The sequence below is a fragment of the Fukomys damarensis genome, unplaced genomic scaffold (assembly GCF_012274545.1).
Source record: "Fukomys damarensis isolate Sample0158 unplaced genomic scaffold, DMR_v1.0_HiC HiC_scaffold_25, whole genome shotgun sequence".
NCBI lineage: Eukaryota > Metazoa > Chordata > Mammalia > Rodentia > Bathyergidae > Fukomys > Fukomys damarensis.
The window spans coordinates 5,489,581-5,502,905 of record NW_022900937.1 but is presented as its reverse complement, the minus strand read 5'-3'; the positions used below and the strand labels follow the sequence as shown (position 1 = coordinate 5,502,905).

The window sequence follows — 13,325 nt, the reverse complement described above, 5'->3', positions numbered from 1 at the left end:
TCACTTTCTTCTCTCATTTTCCCGGAATGAGCTGCCCTTCCTGGTCCTCCCCTGTGAGAGGTGCAGGGAAGAGATCGCCAAGAACTCAAACCCCGAGTCCGTGTTCATTTTCCTGAGGATGGAAGGACAGGGCTGGGCCCAGGACAGGACTGAGAAATCCCAGAGGCCTAGGTTCACGGGCGTCGCTGTGTCCAGGCTGTGCCGGATGGGAACCGAGGAGCCTTCGGCGCGCACCGACCCTTAGGGTCCTAGGTACGTGGATCAGGCTCTGGTAGGTGTGCTGTTAGTAAGTATCCTCTGTTCCACATGGAAAGGCGAAGCGTTACTTGTTGAGGAGGCGCTGTGAAAATTAAAAATGCTCGTTTTCAACTTGAGACCCTATTGCAGATTCTCAGAACCTCGCACTGCCCGGGCTCATGGCAGCGACCATAGCAGGGCACCCCCGAGGCGCACAGCGCACCTGAAGTGCAGGTTGAGGGAACTCGCACTGCTCTTCCTCCTGCCCCTCCCTACCCCCACACAATGGGATTTTTGTTTGCTTCGGTAGCATGTGACAGCGCAGTCCCTGCTTTGCCTAGCTCTGGGCTGCAGGTCTCTCAGGTAACAGGTGGCAGCTTCCCCTGTTGGATTCTAGGCATGAACACGGTGACCTCATAGGGGTGGAGCTCCGGGACTCTGCAGGGGTGGCAGCCACGGCCAGGTAGCTCCTTCCTCGGTCCTGGTGGCTTCAGCCCTCCCTCGGAGGCACCTTCCCCGCACACTTGTGCAGCCCATCTCTGCTTCTGCTTCGATGGAGCCCAAAGACCTCCCCGGGAAAGAGAACTTGGGTACCAAGAAAAAGAACCTGTTATTCTTGCGGCCCAGACTGTACATGCTGGAGAGGAGGAAGACGGACACCGCGGTGGAGGGTGCCGTGTCTGAGGACCACGCCGGGGTCCTGAGGAGGAGCCAGTCGGACAGGACCGAGTACAGCCAGAAATTACAAGGTAACCCTGAGAAACCAGCTGCCCAGGTCACTGTTTCTGCTCCTCTCCTGCTTGGAGAGAAACATTGCAGGCAGAGAAGAAAATCCAGTATGATTTCCTTCCCACAAAATAAGCAAAGGAAAGTAAATGTGAGTCACAAATTACAGGGAAAATTGTATTATGGGGGTCAGTAAAGAACCACTTTTAAATCGCGCTTAATGTCACCAGTTGTGTGTGTGTGTGTGTGCGTAAAATATAGTTCTTCTACATTTCTCTTTCCTTTTCCTTCCCCACCTCAGGGAAGAAGTTAGAAGTCCTCGAAAGCAAGTGACTTAGAGATCTACAAAAGCCAGTTTGCCTCAGTAGGTAGATGTGGGATGTCACGTCACCCCATGAGATCTAGCAAGGAAACTGAACGCAGTTGTGGTTATTTTAAACATGGACACAAAACTGCAGTCATCTCTGTGGAAAAATAACTAATGCTACAGTCAGCAGGATGGTGGAACAGGATTTGCCGAAAACCCCTTAGGTGAGCCTGCCTAGAGCGCCTGGAATGTCACCCACACACAGGAAGAGACTTTTGAGGAAGAAGCTTTGGTTCATTTGTGATGGCTGTAAGATAATTTGGCACAGCTGTTATAACCATCCTCCGTTCTGACCTGAATTTCCGACTCTTGCCGTCACCCCTTCTCCTGCAGCGCAGCTGCTTCAGTGAGGCTTCCTTTAATGCTGACGGCGTGCAGGGTACCCATGAGGGGGCCTTCCAGAGCTCGCCCAGCCCATGCTGAGCACACCTTGCACTTGCACATGCGTCACCCCACAGAGAACTGTCATTCTGGACTTAGAAACATATCAATGTTTCCAAGACCAATGGGACAGGCTTGAACTTCGCATACTGCTTTCCTACAAAACGAGCTTAGACTCTGTTAGGAAAATTAAGTTAAAGAGATTAAATTAAATGCATTGAAATTAAATCTTTTTAAAGTACTGCTATGAATTAGTGCCTTTAAGGTCCTGCATAGTTCAACGTTAAGTTGCAGGGTTGGTGTTGTCCTTAAAGATTTTTTTAAATGAAGGAAAGATAGAGGTTGATTTTTCATTTCTCTCAAACTGATGTATACATTGGGGGAAAATGCAAATTTTGCAGTCATATGCATTAGATTTTGAATCCTGGCTTTCCAGCTTTATCCCTACAAAATTTTGAGCAAATTATTTAAAATTCATGAGTCCCATTTCCCTATTTGTGAAGGTGAGACTAATATACTTACCACATAGTGTTTTTATGAGAATGAAATTAGATTATTAAATAAAGCATTTAATTTATTGGCTGACACATGTTATGTGTCCAATACATTGTAGTTATTTTAGATTTTAGGAGTCAGATGTGGTGGTGCACACCTGTAATCCCAGCACTCTAGGAAGCTGAGGCAGGAGGATCAATACAAGTTCAAGGTTAGCCTAGGCTACATAGTGAGTTCAAAGCCAGCCTGAACTACATCGCAGGCCTTGTCTCACCCCTGCCCCCAATTTTTTTTAGGAATAATCATGTCATAATAATAGCATAGGTTTGGGCCTGGGATTTAGCTCAGTGGTACTGCACCTGCCTCAAAAGCACCAGGTCCTGAGTTCAATCCCTGGTACTGAAAAACAAACAAACAAACAAACAAACAAAAAGGTTTAATCTAAATTTACATGCCTTATAAATCTTTCAACTCTCTTTGTTCTTGGAGAGAAATTCAGGAAAATTGCTACGTTTAATGGCATGTTTCTTCTGAGTTTCACTAATTCGGCATTTCTCTGATTCTGATTTCTCACTAGCAAAATAAAACAGGAAATAATATTTGTGACTCAATAAGTTCTGCTGGTCTCTTCCAAAATTTAGCTTTAAAAAGCCTGTGACCATGTGGCACAGGGAAGGTGTGCTGGTCAGTGGGCAGAGACCTCAGGTTCCCCTTTGAGCTGTGGGTCTCCTGCGCTCCCTTGGATTCTGGAAGACACCGGAGCTTGTTTATGTTCTAGATCTGTCTCTGCCTGGGAAAATCACCAGGAACACAGAATAGCACATCAGAACTGCAGCTGTGGCTGGCCTCCTGAGAAGTATCATTTTTTAGGCATAATTCAGTAAAACCCATGGGACTTAATGCCTAATAAGCATTTAGAAAGATTGTACTGTGACTGCTTTTGTGACAAGAGCAGGCACTTTTCATGGACATTTGAAACAGCCGGCTCCGTGGCTTGCTGTCTGGCCAGGAGAAGATCCAGTAGCACACAGGTGGCTCGAGCATCACCTAACAAGCCCTTCATTAGTGAGATGCTAAGGGCTTTCCTCTGTCTTCCCTGGGAATCGTAGCCTCCAGGAGACACTGAATACAGACCTGGGCAGGCCAGTGCCCTGACCGGTGGCCCAAGGCTATTGTGAGGTCACTGTGTGCTTTCCAAGACTGGAGTTTCTGGTAATTCCACAGTCCTCAGATTGTTCAGGAGGTTGTTCTTCAGGGCCCTGCTGCTATCTGAGTAGAACAATTTGTGGCTCTAATTCTCTGGAAGCAAGGTCTCCGGCTTCTGGAGAAGAGAAGATGTTTCCTAGTGCCTGCCAGCTCGCCTCCGGACTCCAGCTCTGCACCCCGCCGGCTCCCTTCTGGTTCCACTTTGGCAGTGTGAGTCCTAAATTGCAGTAGGAACTTGAGCAAATGGTATGCAGAGGAGACCTGCTGGCGGACGGAGTCCAGCTCTGAGAGTTCCTCCAGCCTGTGTAGACAGTCGGCTTATTGCAGCGTAGGTGTCCCACGGTACTGCAAGTGACCCAGTGGCAGCTCAGTGCTTAACCATTGTGAGCTCTGCATTCCACTGGTGCTCACTCGGTTAACTGGCACTGATCACTGTGTTAGTGCTGGGTCTTGGGTTACAGTGGTGAACGGGGGCGGCCGGTGTGCCAGGAAACACAACTGCAAAGTGACCGAGACGATGTACTTGACCTTCATCTCAAAGAGGTTTAAAGTCTGGGGGGTGGGGAGATAAGGTGGGTAAAGAAGCGGGGGCAATAAAACAGCTCACAGAAGTGAAGATCAGTGGGAGGGTGGGCAGAGGGAGCTGCTGGGTCTCTGGCAGGGAAGCCGGGGATGGGGGAAGAGAACGGTTAAGTGCTTTGCTGCACTTCGTTTTTCTTGTTCAGCGCCTAGTAGTGAGTGAGCCTCTCCCGCTCCGGTCTCCCTGTCCTCCCCTCCTCTGTGTGAGAGACTTACCTGTCTGGTCGGGTCACCTCTGACCTCACAACCAGGCCCAGCACCCGGGAAGAACCAGGTGCTGTTCGTTAGAATCAGGCGCCGAATGATCGTCCCGGGCAGGGCGCCAAGCCTGAGACAAGAGCCCTTTCATGAGCGCGTCTTCCTCCTATGCCGGCATCTGCGCCTGCTAATTCGTTGCAGAGACAAGAGCTCATGGTACGGCCTACGTGACCGCTGTCTCGCCCTGGGCCTCGCTGTCCACCTCACCTCAGCTCACGTCTCTCCCTCCAGTCCGAGACAGCCCAGCCCCTCATTTCCTCTCTGCACAGCATGAAAGGATCCGAACCGGGGACATTCAGTGGCTGGGCTTTAAAGGCTAGAAAGTGTTCTGTGTACTGTTATCCATGCCATGTGCAGCCCTGAAAGTTAGGCACAGACGTGTCTGTACCGAGGGACATGCAGAGATCCACAGCACATAGGTACAGAAGGTTTACGCATTACACCCAGCAGTTTCCCGAGAGCCCGAAGTAACTGGCGTTACTATCATTAGAGTTTTTCTCTCAGCATCGGTATTATGGTCAGATGCTGGTGTCCACCCGGACTGTGCATGTTGGAGCCGTCCCCAGCTCCACAGGGTTAGGAAGCGGAGCCTTCCTGGGTGGGATTAATTAGCGCCCCTGTGAGACGAGACTGAGAGCTTTCTCCTCTCCCTGCGTGAGGCCAGCCAGCTGTGGTTACTAACGCCTGCGCACCAGTAAGCAGCCCTCACCACGAGCTGGAGCGGGGAGGGCCTTGACCCTGGGCTTCCCAGCCCCCAGAATGATGAGAAATAAATGCTTGGTTAAGCCACCCGCCTACTGCGCATGTGTCAGGGAGCCCAGACCTGACCAAAACAGTTAATTGGCCAGGAACTTTCATCCTCTGTGGCCACATTAAGTCAATTCCAGTTAAAATTGCGGTCAGAACAAATATTTGCGAAGCAAGCTTCAAAAGAAAGAAAGAGTGTGTGGGTAAAAGTCCTCTCTCCTCGCTGGTAACAAAATCCTTCTTTACTTCCTCTTTTCTCTTGTGGTACCTTCTTCCTCTTCTTGTTGTAATATTACCATTGTTTTTGTTTTTTGCAAAGGTAATAATTTCATTCCATTAAGAAAGAATTGTCTTTATAAAATCAGGAGTTAAGAATAATGAGTCCCCTTGAAGCAGGAAGTTTGTACAGAATAACGTGTGTGGCCGGAGGGTGCATTGCTCAACTAGAAGTGCAACGTCGTAAAATGATGAGTACTTGTCATTTGCGATGTTTTTAAAGACTACGAACAGTATGTGAGTGAGTGAGCTCTTTTCCGTTTTATTTGTGTATGTTTGCAGTATGTACCGGCTACATTTGGTTGAGGGAACTGGTACATGTATCTGTCACATCTTGACCATTTTCAATACCCTTCCTTCCCTCCCCAGCAGGTTTTTTTTTTTTTTTTTTTTTTTGGTACCGGGCATCGAACTCGGGGACCTTGCACTTGCCAGGCAGGCCAAGGAACCACTGCACTAAACTCCCAGCCCCCAGCCCCCAGCAGGAGTTTTTATCACAGGAAGATTTGCTGAGTTTCGCTTCAAGTTGAATAAAGGGCGGGGTGACATTAACTGGCCTGCTCTCTGCTTGTGTTTCTAACCCCTGCACACAAGCCCCTCCTGTCCCTGGGTGCTGAGAGCTCCTCCCCTCTCCCTGCCTCCACACACCAGGTTGTACAAACGGGAAGTAGGGAATCAAGCCCACGCCTTTGCAAAAGTCAAAGTACTTCAGGTCCTTTCTGCTTGCTCATGCATGAAAACCAAAGTGAAGCCTGATACTTCACTCTCCCTGTTTTTCAGTAAAGGCATCTTGCAGCTTTTAGACGAACCATTGGAGTCAAAAGGGCAAACCGCAGACCTGGAGAGGGTTGGAGCCTCCCTAACCCTACTGCGGCACGGTGATAGCGAAGATGATTCCCTCTGTATTTGACTGACGTGGCCTTATGTGTGACTTCCTAAAGGTAGCAAATCCAGGCTCTAGTTGTGCTTTCTTTGTACTCTGCAAACAGTTGCTCAAAGCACAAAGTGAGCATGAGGAGGGAGGGCAGAAGGGAAGAAAGAATTTAGAGGGAGAGAGAGACTGAGGCACGCTCCTAGGGAAAATGTCAGAGTTGAGCAAATGGTGGGTGAGAGAAAATCACTCCAGCTCCACGCATAGGTGCTTTCACTGATACAGGAGCAAAGCCTCTGTTTATAGAAATTCTCGTCCTGGATGTTACAATCACATTAACTCCAGCACTTTCATGGGCATTGATTTCCTGGTGAAAGTGGGATTACTGCGAGAATTGCCAAGCTTGTAAGCAATGCAATGCTTCCAGCTGAGCAAGGCTGGGCTTCCAGTCTTGCTTCTGAGGATCTTCAGCAGCCCCCTCCCGGCCAAATAGGGGAGGGTGGGCCAAGCATACTGCTGTTTTGGGACTGCTTGTCTCACTTAGAGACTCCTCCGGGCTCATGACTATCTCCAGGCCCTGCTTGGACCCATCCCCATCCAGCTCTCCTGGGTGCAGGCTGTGCTTGCTGCTGTGCTTGGCTTTAGTCTCTTGGTGGACGGTTGTGGGTATTTGTGATCACACTGGGTGTGGCCACTGTACATACAAGGCCTCTTTCCGGGAAGGGCAGCCGGAGACAGAAGGAAAGGAGGGACCTCAGGACTGCTGGGGCAATGGTGCCCTGCACCTCTGCATATTAGCACAAAACTCTGCGGTCTGACAAATCTAAATCAGAACTCAGCCTCTAGATTGCTATAAGGGGAAGACTGTCGAGACAGAAGGACATTATCACATGTCACTAGCGGTGTTCCAGCTTGGTTTATAACTTTCAAATACAGTGCACCCTCCAGTTATGACTGGTCTGACAAACCACAGTCTACGATTGCAATTTGTTTTAACTTATGAACAAAGTCTTGAGTTATGACCTGAGTGCCAGCTGCTATGCTTCCAGATGGTCTCAGATACAGATTTAACCATGAAAGTGTTCTAGAAGGAGCATGACCGCAGTCTTTCCTGTGTAGGGTTGAGATATCCCGGCCAGTGACTCTCTAAGGACCCTGAGATCTGCCTGTGTGCAGGAGAGAGACTTTGAAGGCTGTGGAGAGGAGCCTGAGACTTCACTGACCAACTTGAGTTACAACCAGTCCTCAGGAATGAACTGAGTTCATAAGTTAAAGGTCCACTGTACCTAGATATATGTTGGCCTTGTCAGTACCCTTGCTCCAGGTCCCCCAAGAAAGGCAGCTGTGAGGGACGTAATGCTGTACTTTGTGTTCTGGACATTTTCCTTCTTGTATCCCAGGTCCTGCAAAGGAAAGTGGAAGGAAAGAGGAGGGACAGGAGAGGCTGCGTGTTTGTGTCCTGTCACCCACCAGGGCACGTGCCAGCAGGGACTCCATGCATGTACTTACTCGGTCTCACTGCCTTTCCAGTTCTAGCTTTTATAAGTGAAAAAAAAAAATAGATGGTAGAGCTTAGCTTTGAAAGCAGAGGGTTTAAATTGTGAAAACCAGAAGCCATTTAATCAAGTAACTCAGGAAGTGTTGAATGGATGTGGCTTACAAACACGTTCAAGCCATTTGGTAGGTGAAGCCCGTGTTTTATAACAGGATGAAATTCCTCAGCTTCGGCGATACAGTGTGACCTGCTATTTTTCACTGTGGAATATGCATTCTTTCTTTTGAACGTCGGCATGTCCCTGCCACTGTTGCTGTTTAATAAATACTTTTTGATTAATTGCAAGGGGAAAAAAAACTGCAAAGTTAAACGAACCTGCCCTGTCGTAGCTCAAGTGATCTTTATTTCTTTCCCACTTAATTGAATGTCTTGACAACCTTTTAAAAGTTTATGCCTGTTGTCATTCTCTTTACATCTCAGTAAAACCTAACATCTACCTGATGAACTAAAAGCCCCATTTTATAGCACAGGTGTGTGTGTGTGTGTGTGTGTGTGTGTGTGTGTGAATACCTTTGTAAATGAAAAGCATGGAACTGCCTCATGGAAACAAGCAGCTCTCATAGAGATAGGTGATATTTCAATAGAATTCGATGAAGTCAGCCTAAATTGGGAGCCATCATACCTTAGATGCAGCAGGAAAATAGTATTATGATTACAAGCCTTTATCCCTAGTTCTGAGCAATTTCTGTCTTGATTAAAGAACCAAGAAGAAATGAATTTGCTGTGATACCTACCTGGGGGTCCCTGATAAATAAAGCAATCTTGGGCTGCCCCATGTTCAGCTGCTAAAGAAGAAAACATAGGGCCTGCGACCTTGCCACCGTCATCTGGGTCGGAGGCACTGTTGCCCCTCAGAGGAGTGTCTTTCCTCAGTGCTGCTTGATGCTGGTTCTCCAAAGTCAGTACAGAGAGTTGGCAGAGTTCCGCTTCCGCAACTCTTGTGAAGCGGTTGATGGAGACATCGAGTTCCTCAGTGCCACCCACTTTATTCAAGGAGAAGCTTTGTCTCCTCTTAGGAATTAGAGCGCGTCACCCTTCTAGGGAAAAGCAAGCAATGTACTACAGCTGGCGATAAGGGCTACCTGCTTCCTGGACTTTCTATTGGCTCCTCTCTCTGTCGAAGAATGTCTTCTCCCATCCTGCACGTGTGGACCCCAGCAGCTTGGCTCTGCACACTTGGCAGAGTCTTTTCCCCCTGAGCATCTGACCTGCACTGGCATAGGAAGGAACAGCTCCTCTGCCCTCTCCAACTCTGGGGCTGAGCCTGGGACTTGTACGGACAGAAGGCAGAGTCACAGGAGGAAAAGCATACACATTTTATTTGAAATTAATTCGTTTATGTGGCAAGGGGGCTATCCATGGAGAAGAGAAATTCCAAAGAAGAATTGAGGCCTGGGTGGAGGAGGGGTATCTGCCACTTTAACAAAGAACAATTTATTCAGGAGATGTGAAAAAAAGGAAACGAAAAATGAGGGTGTGGGCAAGGGGAGGTAAACTGTAGGGAAGATATCTAGGACCTGCAAAGGGGACGTTACTGGGACACCAGAGCTGTTTTATTAAGGTTTGTATGGACCCCCATTCCTATGCCGCTTTCCCATCCCAGGCACAACTACTTCTGCTCGTCCTGATCCAAATGGGATACTTTCTCGTGGGAAGTTTAGGCGCTGCTTTCAGGTGGGAAGAAGGCAGCAGGAAGCAGAGACCCTTTATGCATCTGCCACTTCTCTGGGGGGAAAATAAAATTCATTAGTACATGTTTGTAGTCTACCACCTCTTAGCTGCTTTCAGTACAAAATTATCAGCACATGACAGTGGCATATTCAGTGCTGTGTGGTATTGTGCTATTCTGCTGTATTTGGGGCTCTCTCCTGAATTTGAGTATCATTGCCCTTGAGGAACCTCGGTACCTGAGCAATGTCTGATGTTTAGTAAGTACTCAACTCAATCGTTACTGTTGTGGCTGTGTCTAGATGGCCCCCCAAAGCCTTGTGCAGTCCTAGGGCTTTTTCAGAGGTGGCTGAGTCTAGAGTGTGGGACACTGGGATTAAGGGTGATGACTGAACCAGTCCACTGATTGGCTTGGCCCCGGCCTAATCCTAGGAGTCTGGATAAAAGGGGCAGAAAGACGCTGTTACTGTCCCTTGCTTTTGCCGTCTTCTGCTGCCATGAACTGTTGCCCCTCTGCCACTCTGCCTTGGATCCAGCTAAGTATGAACAGAAATCTCTGCAAACCGAGCTAAATAAACCCTTTCCCCTTTGACTTTGGGTGTTGAGCATTTTGTCTCAGCAATGAGAGAGAAGTAAGTAAGATGATTACGTTTCAAACAATTAAAAATACTCAATGGCTAACTGCAACCATATTGATATTTATGATTGGTATAGGTCTGCCATTCTCATGCAGTCAACTTTTGACTACCACTACAGCTAGTACTACTACAGAGAGAGAGAGAGAGAGAGAGAGAGAGAGAGAGAGAGAGAATCCATAAAATAGGAAAATAGAATTTCTGGGCCAGATTAGGAACTCATTTTTTGAATTTATTCAACAAGCATTTTCTAGGTGTTTATATGTACCAGATATTGATGTAGGTCCCAAGACCTAAAATAAGTCAGAAGGAGCCCAGCGTAGTAAGATGGGCAGAGAAGTCAACTACAGAAAAACATGAGGTACTTGACATATCCTGGTTGGTGCTCGGGCTGCAGATACTGAGGTGAAAATCAGGTGCAGGAAGTATATTAGGAAACATTTTTGTGACCACCAGCTGGGGAAGAGGAGGCAAGGATGTAAGATTGGGCTGAAGGAGGGGCTGTGAAGCCACTGGTCTCAGAGGAAGCGTAGCTAGCAGCTCTGCAGCTGGGGGGACTGTACAATTGTGCCTGGTGTAGAGAACCCAGGCCCTTGTCACCCTTCACGCTGCTGGGTGAGAGGCCAGGGAAGGGGTACAGCCGAGACACAGCTCCCGAGAAGGCAGGGCTGGGGCTCTTAGCATCTTTCAGATCTTCACCCTGAAGGGGGAACTGGTTACCCTATCATGACATCCACCACGGGGCAAGCACTTTTTAATATCCCCGACACAAGTCAAACCATCCAGGAACTTGGATAAGAAAGAGCTTAGCTGTACCTCTAGAATGCCTGTAGAGTATTTAGGGGCAGGTTGCATTCCAGCCGCATGGCTTGTGTGGAACACCACCGGCCTTCCTGTCTGGGGCAACCCCGAGCATCCGTACTGTACATGGTACTGCGTGCATTGTGTCCTCTCATCCTCTTAACAATTTTGCAAAGGAGTTACTGTCACAAGCTTATAGATGACAAATCTGAGGTCCAGAGAGGTGCAGGCACTTTTCCAGCAGTCACGCAGCTAGGAAGTAGTGAAACCGGTTTCCTGAAGGTCTTTTTGTTCCAGGGTCAACAAGTTTAAACCAACACAGTCTCCACTGGGCTGAGCTGAGGGCTTAGGAGTAGCACCTGCTTTGTAGTTTCTTCTCAAGGAATTGTTGACTTTTAACAGACTTTTAAAGAAAACTCAAAAACATCAGGATACCATTAAAATCTTCCAGTATATTCACCTGCAATCCTGATGCAGTGACTATTTTCCAGGAGCTGCGTTATTTTATGCCTCTCAACAGAATGTTTTGTATGCATGTAAATTAGAAAGATACACAGTTGTACTGAATGAAGTTTTCATAGAACCACTAGAATGTTCTGCCCTAAAAATACACCACCTGTTATCTGAGCTCCCAAGTCTGCAAACTGCTCATCATCAGCAACAGAGCCAGATGGGGTCAGAGGACCCAACCATGTTGTTCTTTTGCTAAATATTCCTCAATCCTTTTCTGTTTTCTATAGCAGTGGGAGATTTATTCCACTGCAGGGTGTATTAGTCCACTTTTTGTCCCTGGGACCAAATACCCAACACGCACCATGTAGAGGAGGAAGAATTAATTTTGTGCACAGTTTCAGAGGGTTCAGTCCATGGCCGGCTGACTCCAGGGCAGCAACATCATGATGGAAGGTGTGGTGGGCTTAGTTCATGGGGGCCGGGCAGCAGAGCAGTGGAGCAGCACCAGAGAGGAAAGGGTACAGACCAGATACAGGCCCAAGGTCACTCTTCCATGGCCATTGGGTGCTTTACCAATCCCCCAGGCAGCTCTGAAGCTTATCAAGTTGGCAATCCCGCTTACCTGCTAAACTGCATACTTCAAAGTAGCTGACATCGGTAACTGTATGTGATGTAAAAAAATAATAAATGCTGCTGGGACCCAATGCTAACATGGAAACAAAGGCCTCTCCTAACCTGACTGTGTCTCCCATCTCTCCCCTCACCTGGAGGATCTTTAACTTTGGCCTGGCATGTCTTACTCCCCACAGTTTCCTCACGCTGGAGCGCTTGCCCACACCCTGGTTATTTTTATAAACTCTCATGTGTCTTTTCCTGTCTGTATTTCTGAGTCTTCACGCCCAAAACAGACTCAGGTCTCACAACGTGGGTACTTCTTTTGTATTTGGTATTTACCCGTCAATGTCTCTTTCATTTGGTCGAACCTCTGGAAGACAGGAATATTTGCATCTCTAGTGCCAAGGAAAGGGTCAGGGCGTACTGGATAACTATGTTTGTTGAGGTAACGAGTGAGTGAGTGTATGAATAAACCATCAGTGGGTGGAGTAGCAGTTGTGGGATAACAATCCTGGTGCACAAAGGAGTCCCTTCCGTCCCAGCCAGGCCTAGCTTGTGGGTATGGACCCAGTTCAGCTGAAGGAATGAGTTTTCAATTCTTGTCATGTCTCCTATCTCTCTTCTCTGTATCATATTTTGTTGGATGATCTCTATTGTTAGCTTTTTGTTGCTGTGACAAAAATCTCTGAGAGTAACAAGCTAAAAAGGAAGAAAGGCTAACTTGGGTTCATGGTTTCAGTCGGTGAGCGGTGGGTTAACTAATTGTCTATTGGAGAGCCCAGCTGAACTGAGTGGGCACAGCGTGGTTCTGGGTGTAGGAGACCCAACTGAGAATCGTCAGTGTCATAAAAGAGAACTGGAGGAGAAGATGCATGCTGCTGGTTTTCCTGGAGAAGTTTGTTGCAGCTGGTTTTCCTGACATGAATTTGGCCATTCTTGTTGTGAGAGAAGCTCAGTTCTCACTACTGCCAGGGAGGGCTGCTGTTCTCGTCAGGGGAGCTCTGGTCTTCTCCTTGAGCATCGCTTCCTGGCTCCAGTGCAGATCCCTCAGCCTGGTGGCACAGACCCTTCAGCCCTCAGGTGTAAGGCTTTCTAGCTTCCACGGCTGGCCTTTGGGCCTTCCCAGTGTAGGTCTTCAGTATGGACTCACATGAGACATTGCCTCGGGCTCTGGGCCTCCGGCTGGACTCGTGTGGGACATTGATGTAGGATCTAGGCCCTTAGCTGGATTCTTCGAGTCTCTAGTGTGTTCACCGATCTCTTGCACCCCTCTGCATTTGACTTTTTGAATGAATATTATTAAATAACCCTATACATTATGTGCTCTGTATTAAATCGATTCCCTTGCAAGCCCTGACTAGGACACCATGGTTGGTCAGCTCCGTGACGGTCAGGAATATCATGGCTCACGGTGCTACAGTAGGAGAGCTGTGCACATCACAGCAGAGGAAGCAA

General features: G+C 48.0%; 1 protein-coding gene across 1 annotated transcript in view; it reads left to right on the top strand.

Annotated features, from left to right (window-relative positions):
- The first annotated feature begins 622 nt into the window (after positions 1 to 622).
- Positions 623 to 13,325, top strand: part of Arhgef38 (Rho guanine nucleotide exchange factor 38) — a 109,969-nt gene continuing 97,266 nt past the window's right edge. Inside the window, exon 1 of the mRNA XM_010641607.3 lies at positions 623 to 986. Within this exon, the coding sequence (XP_010639909.1) occupies positions 791 to 986 (196 nt within the window). The 5' untranslated portion in view covers positions 623 to 790. The remainder of the gene's footprint in view (positions 987 to 13,325) is intronic.